This window comes from Paracoccidioides lutzii (genome assembly GCF_000150705.2).
Source record: "Paracoccidioides lutzii Pb01 unplaced genomic scaffold supercont2.3, whole genome shotgun sequence".
NCBI classification, from domain to species: Eukaryota; Fungi; Ascomycota; class Eurotiomycetes; order Onygenales; family Ajellomycetaceae; genus Paracoccidioides; species Paracoccidioides lutzii.
The window spans coordinates 782,561-801,045 of NW_015440949.1; the positions used below are offsets into that span (position 1 = coordinate 782,561).

Below are 18,485 nucleotides of genomic sequence, written 5' to 3' on the forward strand. Positions count from 1 at the left end.
TCAAGCAGTCCGAACGGAGCCGGGACCCAAAATATGCTCTATCTGTTTGCAGAACACCAAACTCATGCAGGCAGACCGTTTTTATTCGTTCCATGGACCAGGGAACTTGACTAAGCGTTTCCAAAGGCGGCATCGAAGAAGTTCAAGCTGATGGATTGCAATATCTGCGATGTGGGCTGAATACCCGAATCATCATATTCATAGAAACCTCCCGTGAGTGTCCCTTCGCAGACAGTCGCCAGAAGGTTTAATGAACAGCCGGGTGGTATCAAAAGATAGAAGAATAGATTCAATAATCTCTCATGTTTCAGAAGTCTCCCAAGCCAGAAACCTCTGCTGGCCGGCGAAGATGAAAAGAAGAGAAAGAGAATTTATATGATATTTTCAAGAAGCTGCCGGTACGCCAATTACTTTGAATTAGTATCTTGCGTCCGTAATCCACATGTGCCGACGTGAGATCAACTCCCTCTTGCCATCCTTCTCCATATTCCGCCCCGTAGATCTCTTCCATTTATTTTAGCACTTCATTGCTGCTATCCTTCCAGGAACCGTCGTCATTAAGAGCATCAAACGGAGCAATTTCTAGGTTGTGTCCAACCCAACCCAGACACCCTTACAGTGTGTTCCCCTTTGAGGGTCGCTGCAGCGCAGCACGTAAGGATCATTAGCTGAACAAAAGGTTCGAGAAACGATCCCGTCACCGAATCCAAGAGCGTCGATGAACGGGCCATGAACATACTCCGGATTTAGTGCGATTTTATGTGCGATAACAAACTCGCGAGTCGTTAACTTCCGTAGAACTCGGGGCCTATTGACGGATGTGTCAACGATGCCGATTAACTCTGTCGAGTGCATAACTACTAATGACATTCGGAAAGCTAAAGTTGAAGTCGCACTCTTGGGGGTTTGTCGAAGAGGCCCGTTTGACCAGAATCGTTCGTCGAGGTCTAGAGCGGACTGGGTGAATTGGCCCACGCAAACAATAGAGGTTCCGGCCCACCCTCCTGAGAACTCAGAAAAAAACTTTATTATGATGGGTTTGGCAATGTTCCAAAGGTGTCGACAAGCGAGGCCGAGACTAAAAACGCTCACGATGTCTAGGAAGCCAAAAATGAGACAATGGATATCAACTGGCAGAGAAAGATATGATACGGAAAGATTGTGCGAAATATGATCTGTTTTGTGCCTTGGCGATCGCACGTTTTAAGGAGGGTGCTGGGCATGGTTTATCATCGTTAACTGTCAACTATGAAACGGCTATTTCCTATAACTGGTCGAAGAAGAAGTTGTGCGAGAAGAAAATCAAGACAAGTGATGCGGCCACCACAGAGCAAGGTCAGGAAGCTCTTCTCGCTGACAGAAGTGTTTCAGACCCTTTTCCATCACAACATGCGACGAAAGAGAAAAAACTGGTTTCGTGAGTTACAGCAGAAATATTGAGGCTCGCCCGAAAAGAAAAAAAAAGCGGGACAGGTCCACATCTCGGTTCCATCGCGGATTGCCCTGCTGCGAAATCCGAAGACACGGTCATAGAAAAATTTTAAAGTGAACCTAGTCCACCAATGCACATATCTGCCGTCGCCGAAATGTGGTTTTGCAACAAAAAGCAGAATAACTGGAATACTGTGAATGCTGCTGGTTGTGATTTGTTGGAGTGAAGGTTGGTCGTTGGGGCACTCTACACAACGTGGTTTAATCTCCAGTTCGGATGAATGGTGGACGATCTATACACTAATCACGTGCGGTGGGGCGGCTGCCCGGGGAAACGTGTGCCCAACAATTATTTTGTGTTGGGGCTTGGCGTAGTTAACGTTTGCTCCCGGGCACGCGATCCCGTGCATAGAGATTAGCTCCCTAACGCCTCCCAGTGCAAGAGAATAAATCATCCCAGCACATATTTCACCACTTGCTGAGACACACCATATTTAGAGACGCTTTGTACCGACAACTACACAAGGCAGTCTCCCAGCAGTTTAAGCATCATTCAGCAGTCCATTGTTTGAGCGTTTTCCAATCGTTACGTGGGATTAGCCAAATCGGGAGCTTTTGTGGCTAACGTATATCTAGCCATCACACCACTGAATGAATCACTTACTCACGTGATATAGTCTAATTTAGTATGCAACCAATTAAAACAACGTAGCTTCAACCTTCGTACAGTTAATATTCAGCAAATGTTCAGGCGAATATGAGTGAAAATCAACTTATTTTGACTACTTTCGCTATGCAAAACCAAGGATTAAGCCAGTGAAGAGCTGCCAGACTGTATAATGTTCCTTATGCAAGTCTAAATCATCATTTCACTACAAAAGCACTGCCAATTTAAAATGACGAAAGCTAATGTTGTGTCTAGGGCTGGTAGCTTGTTGCAGTGAAACCAAGCTAGTCAATTAGGAGTTATCAAATAGAGTTTTATATCACGTGAGAAAAGTGATCCAGTAAGTGGTGTGATCCAGAAAGTGGTTGAAGAACGTTAGTTATTATCTCCACCACCGAACAGCGGACACCACCGAGCGGCGGATTCTCTCCGAAAATGATCAAATATTCAACTCGACTATCTTCAACACATCATTTCTTGGTGTTTTTAATTCAAAAAGCCTTTATCTCAAGAATCTCAGATTCAGTTGGCCATTGCTGCATATGAATCAAATCTATATATATATATATATATATATATATATATAAAATGAAAAGTTGCAAAGATGTATGAGATTTCTGAATCTATTCTGCACAAATGACTTGCTGGCATCAAATCATGCTTAGAAACACATGCAAATAATCATAAATTGACAAAGATAAATAATATAGATTCTACTTTAAATATAAATTCTTCATTTTATCATCACTCTCAGAATCAACTAATATTTAGATTTTCAACATTATTCTCATTTATATACAGCTATAATCATAGTATAGACCATCAATAGACAAAGTAGAAGAATTTAATGATTATAAAATAATTATTAAAAATGAGATATGAAGTTATTTAAAAATATAAAATTTGCAAAAATGTTATCTGAAACTTTGATAAGATTAACTTTATAATAAGATTTTATATAACTTTAAAATTATTATTATAGTTAAAAATAGTAAACATTTTATATAGCTAGTTATTTAGAAAATTGTAAATAAATCACAACTATTAAATTTATAAAATCAAACAAATGTTTTATTTTATTATAATAATTTAAAGGAAATGAAATATCAAATATTTTAATATTAAAATTAACTTTTTCTCAAGATTAAAGAATAACTATAAGTATTAATAATTAAATTATTGATATTAGATTTACATTAACTTAAAATCATATTTGAATTATAACTAAATATTATTTAATACATATAAAAAAATTATTTATTTTTAATAATTATCTGATTATAAAGTTTAATAATTTTTATAAAAATAATATAATTATCTATTTTTATATATTTGTTTGTGTATCTCATCTTCTTTTATTACTATATATTGATATTTTTTGAATTATTAAAATATCACATATAAAAAACTAATTAAAAAGATGATAATTGAAGAAAATAATTATATTGATAAAAGTGATTCTTTCATTTTTATTTATTTATATATGAAAAAAACTTTTTTAAAAAAAGAATCTGTAGTAACTTTATTAGAATAGAATTTAAATTATTAAATATAGAAAAAATTCAGTCAAAAATTATCATTTAACTACGTATAAAAATATCACAGTTATCACTTTTTAATTTATTAATGACTTAATATATTTAACATTTTAAATATGTTAAATTACTCATCAGCTTGATTATGTAATTATTACTTGCAGAGAAATTTTAATAAAAGAAATAATTATCTAATAGTTCAATATATCTTCAACATATTGAAAAGATTATGTAGATAACTATAAACATAAATCTTCTTCATCAGAAAATCAAGATTCAATGAGCAGAAAATAAATGAAAGATGAAGAAAAAGTTATAAAGACATACTAATCTAGATCAGAATACTGTTTTATTTATATAAAAAAATTATAAATATATTCAGCAGCTTAATATGCAGATTAAAGTTCAAATTGAAACTATATTTTATCAGTGAGCTTCATCACACATGAGATTATTGAAAGTATTATATACAGTTTGTCTCAATAAATAGCTATATATTTAACTATAGAATAGTTTTAATTTATTATTATTATCAATATTTAAGCGTATTGATTGTTATCAGATGAGTAGAGAATGGAATGTCATTGACTTAGTAATCTATAATTATTCTTGTTATTGTCCTGCAGTTCTTTGTAGATTTTTGCGGCTATTTATAATTACAAGTTGCCTCTTTTCTCACCCCATGTTCTTGTATGTCTTTCTACTGCTAATTTACTGGCCAGATCTCGTGATCGAGATCTTGCCACGAGATCTTGCCATTTACATACAAAACTCAATTTGTGGCATGTTTTAGAGCAACTAGTTCCGAAATTCGCAAAAATAAGGAATAAAAGGAGTGGGAGTTTTTAAATGGTTTTGGTGGATATTCTGTTAATCGCCCGAAATCCGATTCTCGTACGAAGGTGATCCACGTCTGACAGTTGTTGAATACATTGAATATTTGATGATTTTCGGAATCTGCCGCCAAGTGGTATCCACCGTTCGGGGGTGGATTACGTTAGTAGTCAATAGACCTTCTGAAGTCTTGCGGTAGACAACGCCATATGGTTTTTATATGGGTGACCATTTTTGCCGCCCGAAGCCACTCTGCTAACTCATCCAAATCTTTTTTTAGAATTGCTATCAATTGTCAAAGGGATTTTCACTTGAATCTTTTGATTCTGTAGCATCTTTATCAGTGGCCATGTTGATGATGGTTTAGGATGAGTAACTAATGAAAGAATGAAACAGTGCCCTCTCTACAAAAAAGAATACTGACTAATCAAAATCATGTTATCTAGTTAATATATTCGTGAAGACGCTATGCAGAATTATATAACCCATATTTGTAACAAGGTACAGATGAGTTTGCAGTTTGCGGCAATAGATAGCAACAAAAAAAAAAAAAAAAAAAAAAAAAAAAAAAAAAAAAAAAGAGAGAGAGAGAGAGAGAGAGAGAAGAAGAAGTCAGGGCATATTGGACAGTTAATGACGCACATATTACTATGCGTGATGCATGAGGGGTTGGTAGCCCCTCAAACACCAGGTCGGTGTTAAATTAGTTAACTAGTTATTCAGCTCGTGGTAGTTTTGTGCGATTCTATTCTGTATGTCTGAATCAATTTATATATTTAAATACGGTGTTAATAACTGTCTAGTTAATTCTGCTGGGTTCCAGTTGAACGTAGTTTAATGACAATAGAAATCACTTTCAATTGCCTTTTCAAAAAATTCGCAGACCCCATCCAGAAAAGTTTGAACAGGCCCTTTTAGAGTTCGCAAGGCGCTCAAATATCAGTATCGACAAGTAGTCTAGCGCTGTCCTCACATTTCTTGTCGCATACAATCGTTCTCATGAGTTGTCGGTTTCCGGAATCAATAAATTGAGAGCCGCTTCAAAGGTCTAGGAACTCGATGAACTGTCTCGGATGGAGATGCCAAACTTGTTGATCAAGTATATCAAACATAAGTTATGATGATATAGATACGTAAGTTTTAAAATCTATCTCAACAAACTTAAATCTTTAGATATTGGATGTTATTTAAAAAGAAATTTAAAGCTATATATAGATAAAAGATGTAAAATTAAAATTAACATATAAAAAAATGAAATACTTGAAATATAAGTCATAAAATTATTAAACTTGATTATAAATTATTGATAAAAAATAAAATATTATATTACATTAATTTAAATTAATTCTTATATATATAAATAATTCTATATTTAATGTTTAACTTAAAATATTTTTTTTAATATATTTTTATTTTTTGATTTATTTTAATTTTTTTCTTAATAATTAAAATCTGAAAAGATATAAAAATTTAATATTAAAATTTATTTACTTATAATAATAGTGATTAAAAATATAATTTTTTAATATTTAAAAAGTTATTAAACTATATAACAGAAAAAATCAATTATAAGTAGTATATACTCAATAAAGAATAAGTATAATTTTATAGAAATCATCTAAATCTTTAATAAAATTTATTAAGAAATAGCAAAAATATGATTTTACTTTATATTTATAATATCTTTAATATTTTTATACTTATATTATAATATATTTGACATTTAAAACTATTTCTTATATACTATTGCAAGTCATTTATAAGTAATATTAATAAAAGATATAAATGATATAATAAAACTTATTCAAGTTATTAAATTAAATAAATAATTTATTATAAATTGCATTATATAATATTTTATTATAAATTATAGAAATAGAAAACTTCTTTAATCTTTTTCTTTAAAAGTATTATAATATTTTAGTGATCAATATATTTTATTTATATATTTATTTTCAATATCAATATAATAAACTAATATCTAATTTACTAATTTTTTTTATAATTAAATAAACTATACTTTAATCAAATTTTTAATTTTTCTCATTTTAACTTATCAAACTAATTTTTATTCACTCTGACTCATATAAAACTTATTATTATTATTTAGTATTTTCTTTTTTTCTTTCTCTAACAAGCTTATTTTTATTATATAAAAAGAATTTAAATTATATTTAGTAGTATATTTACTACATTATGAATTTATATATTTTACTTTTCTTTGTATAGAAGAATTAAGTATTTTTATTTATTGATAAGATTAGAGAGTTTTTACTCTATATATAATATTAAATATTTTTATTTTATATATATGATTTTAGCAGTTTTATTCTATAAGATATTGATATGTATAAGATTTTTTTAAAATATGAATTTAAATTTTGTTTTTAAGTATCTATTGTCAGTAAAAATTTAATTAGCATCAATATTTTAACTGCTGATAATATTAATGTTTGAAAATTAATACAGCAGTAAGTTATATAGATAATTAAGCTATAGTGTTAATTAAAATGAATTAAACTTTTGAACATTTAATATATTTGTTTTATTTTATCTGACAAGTTTTCAAAGAAATAATTTTTTATTGTTAATAAAAATAAAAATAAAAATTTTTTATACTTTGATTGAAAATTCAAACTCAAATTCAAACTTAATATTAATAATCTTATTATTAATATTTTATCAAATTTAGTTTAACACATTTATAATCAAGTAAATAAAACTATTTTGTAAATTTCAATTTAATTAAACTTCTATTTTGAGAAATAATATATCTGAAAATATATTTTATTAACTTATTATATATTTTTCAAAAAATTTATATATTATATTAAGATGTTAAATTAATTAATTAAAAATTAATAAAAATTACTATTATTATAAAATTTTTTTAAAATTTAATTATTATTTATTTATTTATTTAGTTAAATAAAAATTTATTTATTTTATAAATTTAATATATAAAATTAAATTAAAATATATCATGTATAAAAATTTATTTTAAAATAATATAAATTTAAATAATTTTTATTTAATAATATAAAAATAAAAATATAATTATTTTTTTAAATAATAAATAAAAAATAAAATAATAATTGAAAAATATTTCTTATTTAATATTAAAAATATATTTAATTAATTTATAAAATATTTTTAATTTTTTAATTTATAAAACTATTATATTAATAAAAATTATAATAATTTTTAAAATAAATATATAATTTATTTTTTATTTAATAGAAATAAAAATTATTATAATATTAATATAAATATTAAATTATATTTTAATATTTTAAATATTTATTTATTTAATTTTAATTTAGATTTAAATAATATTAAATAATATTTAAATATATTTTTATTATATTTTTTAATATATTTAAACTTTAAAATAAATTAAATAATTAATTATTTAATAAATTTTATAGAAAGAAATTTTAATTATATAAATTAATATTGATTTTTTAATTTTTTTAAATTTTTAATAATTTAATATATTATTTTATTTTATTAAAATTATATTTATATTTATTTTAAATTTTATTCTTAATAAGTATATTTTATATAGTTTTTCTATTTTTTTATTTAATTATATTCATAATATTTAAAATAATATTTAAAGCTTTTTATAATATTTAAACTTTTTAAATTTAATGTTTATTAACAAAAACGTGATAAAAGTTGAATATTATAAAGTATAATAATAATAATATTCTCAATATTCATTAGTTAATAGAATAAATTTTATTCAACTAAGAAATTCTTTTTAGTCTTAGTTAATTTATATAATACTATATATATATTCATTTTTTTAAGTTAGTATTAAAGTTAGTAGTTTAAAGTAAAATATATTATATCATATAATCTCACAGCTTTACAGATCGAGGAGATTTCTTGATTTTTGATGACAGATATGGCAAGTTCAACTCTTTCTTCTATTTCTGTAGAGTCTTTCATATTTTTCTTACGAATTGGAGACGTTGTGGCGTGTTAAAGCACAGGCATTGAAGGTAAACTGATTTTGATAACCTGGCCAGGGGGTGGAGTTGGATTACATTAACTAACTTGAACTAGTAACCAACATCCTTATCTTGGGAGACCCGTTAATTCGTTGGAAACTATCAAATCAACTAAACTAGCCAATTGGCTCTAATTACCTAATGTTGGTGCTGCTCACATGTTAGGGCTGTTGTAGCATCTCTCTTGACTCGTTCATTGATCTAATTGAGAAGCGTGAAAAAGAGCTGCTGCACATAGGCTCTACAGTGAACGAGGAAGCTGGATTCATGAAGCCTCTAAGCAACAGCCGGCATGCATTGATTTCTTCGGGAAGATTGGATTAGTGGAGGTAATCTGATCTTGCGGCCCACGGAGAGGGTGTTCAGAGAGTTCAACAATAAACAGATTTTTTGCTTTGAGTTTTACAGTTATGCTTTCGCACAGACGGCTTTCTCTAGGCGTTCGATTATTGTAATTGACTAATTTTTGCTGCAAGACGTGATAAATGATCTGAGCTGAGCTAGAGAGGCGCAGCGGCAAGCACAGCTTAAGGAGAGCGTGCGTCGTAGCATGATGGCGGTGTTTGTGGATACCGACTGCGGCTGGCTGCCCGAATCACGTGCCTGCCGTAGCTAGATATTAGCTAGTTCAATACGGAGAAGTCCGTACACACACAACAACAACAACAACAACAACAACAACAACAACAACAACAACGTTGTCCTCCTTGAAATATTAGTTGCATCACGCTACAGTCTTTGAAAATCTCTCTCTGGAGATATACAGACGGAACAAAAGCATAGGAACTCTTGATATCACATTGAAGGGTAACTTGAAGAATAGAAGCTCAATATATAAGCTTCATTGGAGCTCGTCTGGCTTGATTCTAAAGATGATTATGTCAGCTGTGGCTTCATCCAAGCCCCTGCTGGTGTTTTTGAGTGGGTTTAAGATTTAAAAAAGCTTCAAATTGATAACTATAGTCAGCGAAACAGAAGATCTGATTGACAGCCCAGGCAGGTATTTACCGTATTTACCAGATGGTTCCTTGGTAGCTTCTTCCATGGATTCCGTGGGTTGCCTAGGGGCAAAGGTTGGTAAGGAACCCGAGCACAACTTTCAACTCCTTTGTGTTTCTCGTTGTGTGGAGGTTTACAATTACCAATTGAAATGTGCTAACAAGGTCCGGACGAGGGGATAGATTTTGTTATATATATCGATGCTGCCTTCAATCCTCCGTCGAGCTCCCAGCTCAAAAGACATCCATCGGCGGCGTTCCCCTCGTCCTCTATCATTTGCAACGAACAGACAGCATATGCCTGGATTACACACCCGATATGGACCAGGAAGAATTCAGAGAAGCGGCTCACTTTGCCGTTGAAGACAGTATGCCCTCAATTGGCATTCCTCTCCCCATTTCGTCTCTTTGAGTCTTTTACTATGTAGTGTCTAACTTGAGTTCTGCAGTAATCAACTACTTCAACACCCTCGTCTCCAAGAGAGTCGTTCCCGATGTAGAACCAGGGTACCTTCGTCCTCTTCTTCCTACATCGGTTCCCAAGGACCCAGAGCCATGGAGCAAGATACACGCGGACATCGAGTCCAAAATCATTCCAGGACTCACCCACTGGCAATCGCCAAAGTTCATGGCTTTTTTCCCCTCTTGTGTGACTTACCCTTCTATCATTGGTGAAATGTACTCGGCCGCCTTCACCGCGGCAGCTTTCAATTGGCTGTGCTCGCCTGCATGTACGGAATTGGAAATTGTCATGATGGACTGGCTGGCACAGGCATTGGGACTACCGGATTGCTTCCTTAGTGCTGCGTCATCAAAATCTGGGAAGAGCACGGGTGGTGGTGTTATCCAGGGAAGCGCCAGTGAGGCTATTGCAACCGTCATAGTTGCCGCTCGTGAACGACATGTCCGAGCTAAAGCTGCAGCGGAGGGGCTGGTTGAAGACACGCCAGAGTGGGAAGATCGTATTATGGAACTACGCCCACGCCTTGTCGCACTGGCCAGTGATCAGGGACACAGCTGTACAGCTAAGGGGGCCCGGATTGCAGGTGTTCGATACCGGGCCATCCCGACGCGACTAGAGGACAACCTGGAATTGACCGGGGGTGCGTTGCGCAAGGTTCTGGAACAATGTGCGAGAGACGGGCTTGAGCCTTTCTATTTAACAGCTACAATGGGCACAACCAATTCCTGTGCCATAGACCGGCTTGCGGAGATCAAAGCTGTGCTGAAAGAGAAGGAATCATGGCAGAACATTTGGGTGCATATTGATGCCGCATATGCTGGGTCCGCCCTTGTGGCGGAGGAGTATCAGTACATTGCGAAGGAGTTCGCAGAAGGCGTCGATAGTTTTGATATGGATATGGCCAAGTGGCTTCTAGTAAATTTTGACACTAGGTGAGCTTTGCCCTTTGGATTTCCTTTAATTTTCGCAAGCTAATCCGACCATATCTACGACCATAGTTGCCTCTTCCTTCGCAATACAAGCGACCTCACCAGCTCTCTGGACATTGCACCCGCTTACTTGCGGAATCCAAGCACGCTTACTTCCCCAGTGACTGACTTTCGCCATTGGCAATTTTCACTTGGGAGACGCTTCCGCGCACTCAAAGTGTGGTTTGTCATGCGTTCGTACGGGCTTTCTGGCATGAAAGCACATATCCGTAAGGGTGTAAACATTGGCCGCGTCTTTGTTGACCTCGTTAGAAGCCGTGATGATATTTTTGAGGTCTTCACAAAGCCGGCCTTTGGATTGACGGTTGTCAGAATTAAGGGATTGGATGAAGTTGATCCAAACAGTGTCACCACGCAAAACGGCGTCGCTCATAATACCCTGACCAATGGCATGACCAATGGCACGACCAATGGCACGACCAAACCAGCATTCTCCTCAGGAGCTATTACTCGGAAAGTTTGCGAGACTATCAATGCCCGAGGAGAAATATTCCTGACGTGTACGGTGATCCACGGGCGCCCGGTCATCCGGGTAGTAAGTGGAAATACAATGGCAGAGGAGAAATATATCCGACGTGCATTTGATATCTTGGTTAGTGTGAGTGAAGAGGTCCTGGCGGAACAGAGACAAAGCAGGGCTGTGAAAAACTAGATGAAGATTTAGGTGGTATCAGATACGGTCATTGATATAGGATGGGAGAATGTTATTTGTAGGAGGATATTTGGCTGGTTAACGCGGTAGACTTTGGGAATGAGGCAGTTGTGTCAACCTACGTTGTTGTTTACATTTGCGCTATAACTCTCGACATCCCCCCTCCATTAATGATTTCGATTTACACCATTCTGGCTTATATCAGCAACGGCGGTAAATAGAAAACTTCTCATACCTCATCACAAGGCAAGAATGAGATTTGTCTGTATTGAAAGACGATCTGCAGTGGTGATAGTTGCCTATGACCGGGTTTTTGGTGGTCGCCCTACTACAAGCCTGCCGGTGAGCGGTTTATTCGTGGCCAATTCCTCCAGGGGGTATGCAGATCCAGGGATCTGTGATGGGGACCGATGGAACCCAGGGTGGGTTAACTACAGTGTTAGGCTGCTAAATACGGGGCTCTGTGATGGGGACTGACGGAACACTGGGCGAGTTTAACTACAGGTTTAGGCGGTTTGTTCACTTGATCTGGGCGCTTTTTTTTTTTGGGCCGATTTGGATGAAGTTGGGTGAAATAGTATTAAATTGTTCTTCATTGTATTATTTTATATCAATGCAGAAAGCAACGTCACCGAAACAGCTTGACTTTTCCATGAGTTGGACAACGCAACCTTCTCAATCCTTTAACGATATTTCTCCCCTCACCTAGAATTCCTATAATATGGATATCCACAGCTTCATCATCACCAAAGTATGGATGGCAGCAGGCTCGGATTGTTGATAACCTACGCTTAACCCAAACGTGAACGAATGGAGCTCCGAGCAGATGTTTCGTGGAATCTACGAAGAACGTAAATTGTTCTGAGCCACCAAGGTGGACGTCCCAGTTCCGGATACTTACCTGGCTACCTACACTGCCACTCAGGGTCGAATTATGATGAGTGTGTTTTATTCCAGGCACCCCACTAGAAGATGTTTGGGACGACGTGGATGACGGATACTGAGACCCTGGTTATGCTCTTGTCAAGCTTCAATGCTTTCAAAACCGCCAGAGTTGCAACGTCACCCGGCATTCTCGATCCACTCACCTTGGTGACAGGTCTTTTTTTCCCGTACAATACGAAAACAAGCTGCCAAGTATGCTTCCCTCCGATATCATTATCTTCTCACACTTTTCTAAAGAATCAATTCGGATACTTTTAGCTTTTTTTTTTTTTCTTTCTTTTTCTTTTTAATATTTTAAGCTTTTCAAGTAGAGCTTGCTTTAAGTTATATTTTAAGTTCATTACTCAAGAATAAAAACTTAATTATTATATTTAATATAAGTTTATTACTTTTATTTTACCTTTGAAATTTTGATTCAACTACAAAGAAGATTTTTACTTAATTAAAATTTAACTTTAGTTGATAATTTAAGTTTGTTATATTTATAAAAGAAAAGATTATATTTTATGTAAAATAGTTACAATTAACTTTGTTCAATTATATAATTTTTAGATAGATTGAATACTTAATTGAATTGAATATTAAAATTAAATCTATTTAGTTAATTAGATTATATTCATTATTACTTATATTTAATAATATTTAGTTAAATTAAATTAAAAATATAATATATTAATAATTTTATTTTTATATATTTTTAAGAATTATAATTAATATATCAAAGTATAACTTATAAATATAATATAAATTTAAATAATAAAAGTGAATAAAGTTAAATAATAAATTATTTATTAAATTTAAAAAATAAAATATTAAAATTTTAAAAATTTTTACTGAATTAAACTTTATTTAAATTAAAATTTTATATATAAATCTTTAAGTTTTTACTTTTTTTATATTTATAATAATAATATTAAAAATTTATAAAAATATTATATAAATTAATTAAATATATTTTTATTTTTAATATTAAAATAAATATAAAATTTTATATTAATTTTATAAAAAAATGAAAAAAATATCTTTAAAAATAAATTTTAAATTTTATTAAAATATTTATTTAAAAATATAAAATTAAAAATATTAAAAATATAAATATTATTTTATTTTTATTTATATATTTATATATTTTTATATATTAAAATTATAAAATAAATAAATTTTAATTTAATTAAATAAAAATTATAATTATTAATTATATATATTTTTAAAATAATAATATAATAAAATTATTAAATTAATTATTTAATTATATAAAAATTTAAATTTAAATATTTATTTATTAAACTTAATTATAATTATAAATAAATTAAATATTTATTATTATTATTATTATTATAATTTATTTAAAATATTTATAATTAATAATTATAATATATATTTAATTATATTAAAATTTAATTATTTTAAAAATTAATATATATATAATTTAAAATATATAGTTATAAAATTATACTTTAAAATAATATAAAATTTAAATATATATTATAAAAACTATTATTATATATATATTTAATTTAATTTTAAAGATAAAAGAATATTAAACTATTTAATAATATATATTTTTTTTAATTTTTCTATAATATTAATATATAATAAATAATTTATTAATATATATATTTAACTTATAAAATCTTTAATTCTTTTAAGTAAAATTTTAAATTAACTATATTATATAAATTTTAATTATATATAAAAATTTTTTATATTATTTTTATTTTTATATTTTATATATTAAATATTAATATTTTTTAGTTTAATTTTTTTATTATTATTAAATTAAATCAAAAATTATTTAATTTAAAAGTTATATTTTTTAAGTCTTTTAAATATTTATTAATTGTTAGATAGTATTTATGTATTTTTAATAGTAAATTCTTTAAAAATAAGTTTATAGGCTAATGTTTTATATTATCTCTAAGGCATTTCTGACTTTAAAGTCATTTACTACAGAGACTTCAATATAGATTTTATTACTTATGCAGATGATGATTGAGCAGGCAGAGACTTAAAATCTCATTTCATCACTATATCATCTATATGACTGATGATTCTGTTGTCTTAAGAAGTTATAAATAAATATATATCTTTAGATTCTCTACAGAGGCTAAATATATCTTATTTTCAGAGACTGTCTATTAGTTAGTTCATCTTCAAGAGCTTCTTGTGAATGCTGAATTCCTATTCTCTCAGCTTAATGATTTGGACACTATTGATCAGACTGTCATATCTTCAGCTGACACACAATTACTTCATTATTCATGCAAACAAGTTCACAGTAAGCCGAAGCTATATCACACTGCTTCAAGCATGTGAAAGTTCACTTTTACTTTCTTTGCTGGTTTTAGGCGGTTTTGTTCTTCATACGGATGTAATTACAGGAGATGTTATTATCTTCTTTTATTTTTTTTATTTTACGTTATGATAACTGCTCTTTACGAATCTAGAGCTCCACGAGATATCTACTCCACTATAGAGTAACTAGGGGTCGATTTCACCATCCTTTGATATTATGTCTCAAAATGAATATATATATATATATTGTCGAATCCTTCCGTCCGTGACCAATTTTCCACTGTATATAGTTGTTCTCGTAGTTAGCACCCTTTGCAATCAATCAAGCCTGTCATTCTGTCCCAAGAAAGGTATTTTCCAAGGTTTAAGCAACGCCAAGATGCATAACTTGTTATGTTCTTTTTGATTGAGAGGTTCCCTCGTTCTTATTTTTCTTTTCATTTTCATAATAATAATTATTATAATAATAGCAGTAGTAAATAGTAATTGAATCGGAGGGTTTTTTTCAACTTCTATTACCAAGACAGTAATTAACAACGGAGGAGAAGCAATATATTATATTTCTTGACTACCTAGTTTCCTGTTGAATTATTCCGCTGATAACTTTCTCAGGCTGGTTATCTTGACTACCTTAACTGACGCTGCCGGACACCTGCTAAATCTCCAACGACAACACTGGGAACACCTCACTTGGTTTTTTCCCCAGATGAGGAATCTAAATAAGTAGCACAGAGGTGGACAGTTTGACATCTGCCATTTATCACAGTGAGAGAAATATCTATATATATATAGAACCTGCAACGGCAAACTCTAGTTTCTCTAACTTTGACGGCGAAGAAATATATAACATGCAGCCCGCTGAACTGCGTCGACACAAGTAACGAGGCAGATACGATGCGGAATCTATCGGTTCGGTTTTCTCGGACAGCTTTATAGCGCATGTCTCCTACATCGATAATGGCCTTCCGCAATGCTTACCAATGGTCGCTCTATTTCGACGTGAGCATGAGGGCGAGGTGGCCTATTTGCATGGTCATCCCAGCTCAAGGTTTATGGAACTAGTGCGAAAGAAAGACATAGAAAGAAATGCTAGGATGGAGTGGTGAAAATGTGGATGGAGATGGAGATGATTAAATAAAAGTTTGCATTACGGCAACAAAAGGTTGGATGAATGTCCATGATAGTTAAATCCGAGTCAACACGTATTGGATTGCTAACCCAGCACTAAACATAGTGGACGGTCTTGTTCTCTCATCAGCTCCAGATGGACATTCTTTCAACTACCCGCTCAGCAGTAGTGCATGGAGCATATTCCGCGTGGAAGACCGCAATGTGAAATGTGATGTTATGCGAGCTGTCACAAACCACATCGTGGCTGGAAGATGGGAAGATCTCAATCCCGTCGCATCCTTTCAAGTATCGCTTGTTTTCGTGATCCGCGTGGAAGCAAAGCACGGCTGTTTGAAGCTGCGAACTGGTATTCCCAGAATTCAACCTCGGGATAGGGCGAAGGATGGCCCTGATCGGGAAGAGCCCCTGTGGACCGGGGTTGTGCCCTTGTGTGAGCACCTGGGTCAACCGGTGCCAAGTGGATTGACAAATGAAGCAAACCTGTCTGAAAGCCTAGTCAAGTATATTCAGGAAAGGAACGAAAGGCACGAGAGTTACGCTAAATCTGTTACGAAATAAGGAGGTTGCATCTACAATAATGTTTCCATGAAGGTATATACAAATCTGCCGTGAATATAGGGGTTTTCAGGTGCATATTTTTAGCATTGAATGGATGTTTGCCAGAGACTTAGAATGTCAAAGCCGAGATTACCGACATGACCATTTGAAACCTTGGATCGTCGCCTGCATGTTTATTACTCCGAAGGGTCTTCGGGCCTGTAAAGTCTTGCTACCAATTTTCTGGATATTTGAATTTGATCTCATAGCGAGTACACAGAGTGGCTCTATGATATCCAAGCATGGAGACAGCTAAGTTGGACAGCTCCCCTCTAGCCGAACTGCGGTTGCTTCGAAAGAGATCAAGAGGTGGATGTAAAGATTGCAAGGCTTCGAGAGTTAAATGCGACGAAGCCCGCCCTTCCTAGAGCATTTGCGCTCGTCGCGCTCGCTCATGCAAAGGATATGCTCCTGAGAAAAGCTGTTGAATCGGAATGTCCAAGCAGGCAGCCCCGGAATCTCTCAAGAAGAGACTGTTTTCGTAAGTGGGATCGGAAGCTAGCCTTCCCGAACCCTCAGGGCTACGGACTGGAGGGTGGGAGACACCATATTTATACCTCTGCCACTGTTTCTGGCATAGAAAATACTCATCTTATGCTTCACGCCAAGCCACAGGTCACCCATCCAGCGGCCCAATATGGGTCCCGTTATCGACGAGCGGCAAATCTCATTCCCAAGTTACGCAGCTTGCTTTATCGTGGACTATGCCACAGATCCCCCCCCAGGACTATCTTCCCTGCCGATGAAGCGAGCATAAAGGTCTAATTTGAACGACATCCTCCCGAGCTACTGATAGGCTACGAATTCGTCGATGAAATGAATGCGTTAATCCTCTTACTCCTGCAAGATAGTCCCCGAGCTATCAGCGACTGTCTCTACACCAATCGGGCAGAAGTATGTGGAGAATGCGGGACAGCGATCGCCCTACAAACGCTAGTTACAGGGACAGGCGCGTATCTTCAACAGACTTAAGTCGGGTGATCTGAGTCAGGTGCTGGAGCATTCATTGGTTAGAATTCAAGGTCTTTGTGCTACTGAGGTAAATGAATTACACCAGAATTATGGAGATGTTGAATGAGGAGCGGCAGAACGGTCTTTGCCCGCCCTGCTCGCCTATACATGCTATCCGGCCGAGCCATGAGTTCGATGGCTAAATATTTCCTTCGGGGACTCGCTTCTGAAGACATTGTCGTTTCATTGGTGAACAGGCGCCGTGTGCAAATTCCCACTGCAATATGGCTTGATGAAGCAATGCATCGTTCCCCGGATAGGCTCATGGGTTATCCGACAACTTTAATGCCATTACTACAAAAGCTACGAGCTCTTGCGGAAGATGTGAGACTCATATCTTCTAGTGATATGGCAATCCCATCGTCAATCATAGTGCCGAGTCATTGTCGGTATCCTGTGAAGGTTCTAAGTTAGAAAAAACGGGAAGCCTTCAAAATCGGATTAGCTGTTGGCGGCCGTTCGGTATTCGCGATGCGCCGGCAAGATCATCAAGAAAATTTCTCTTGCAGGCGTACACCTGTAGATCCGCTGCCCTCCTTTACCTACATCGCCTTCTTTACCCTCCAGGAAACTCTGTGGAAGCTGACTCAACTGCCTTTGGGATGGCTTGTGAGGTCATGGCGCACCTTGCTGCGCCAGCTAAGGAGTTGAAGTTGTCGCTCTAGCCAACGTTTATTGTTGCCTGTGAGCTTACTGCGGAGGAAGATAGAGCCTTTGCTCTAGATATATTTGATTCTATATACAGTATGCGGCGAACCGCGACTGATGCCAATAATCAGCATTGGAATTGGATGAAGGTTGTTGATGAATCCCCTGGGGAATACATCTCTATCTGATCGAGGTGACGACCTAGCATTCCGTTCCCATTGCAGAATGGTACAGAAGGGCGTTAACTCGTCCTACTGTGGAACTCTTTCT

At 33.6% G+C, this 18,485-nt stretch overlaps 4 protein-coding genes across 4 annotated transcripts; 3 read left to right on the forward strand and 1 right to left on the reverse strand.

The window, feature by feature from the left end:
- Positions 1 to 582: 582 nt before the first annotated feature.
- On the reverse strand, positions 583 to 1,223 carry PAAG_01562 (hypothetical protein; the record flags this gene model as incomplete). The annotated part of the gene is made up of 2 exons (XM_015844380.1): positions 583 to 1,078; positions 1,201 to 1,223. The coding sequence occupies 2 exons, from the start codon at positions 1,221 to 1,223 to the stop codon at positions 583 to 585; spliced, it is 519 nt and encodes a 172-aa protein (XP_015701288.1).
- An 8,580-nt stretch (positions 1,224 to 9,803) lies between these two features.
- PAAG_01563 (aromatic-L-amino-acid decarboxylase) lies at positions 9,804 to 11,588 on the forward strand (the record flags this gene model as incomplete). Its single annotated transcript, XM_002796509.2, has 3 exons — positions 9,804 to 9,852; positions 9,934 to 10,879; positions 10,946 to 11,588. The coding sequence occupies 3 exons, from the start codon at positions 9,804 to 9,806 to the stop codon at positions 11,586 to 11,588; spliced, it is 1,638 nt and encodes a 545-aa protein (XP_002796555.1).
- A 4,197-nt stretch (positions 11,589 to 15,785) lies between these two features.
- On the forward strand, positions 15,786 to 16,517 carry PAAG_01564 (hypothetical protein; the record flags this gene model as incomplete). The annotated part of the gene is made up of 2 exons (XM_002796510.1): positions 15,786 to 15,876; positions 16,063 to 16,517. The coding sequence occupies 2 exons, from the start codon at positions 15,786 to 15,788 to the stop codon at positions 16,515 to 16,517; spliced, it is 546 nt and encodes a 181-aa protein (XP_002796556.1).
- A 1,176-nt stretch (positions 16,518 to 17,693) lies between these two features.
- On the forward strand, positions 17,694 to 18,232 carry PAAG_11304 (hypothetical protein; the record flags this gene model as incomplete). The annotated part of the gene is made up of 2 exons (XM_015846976.1): positions 17,694 to 17,969; positions 18,077 to 18,232. The coding sequence occupies 2 exons, from the start codon at positions 17,694 to 17,696 to the stop codon at positions 18,230 to 18,232; spliced, it is 432 nt and encodes a 143-aa protein (XP_015703398.1).
- Between the last annotated feature and the right edge of the window lie 253 nt (positions 18,233 to 18,485).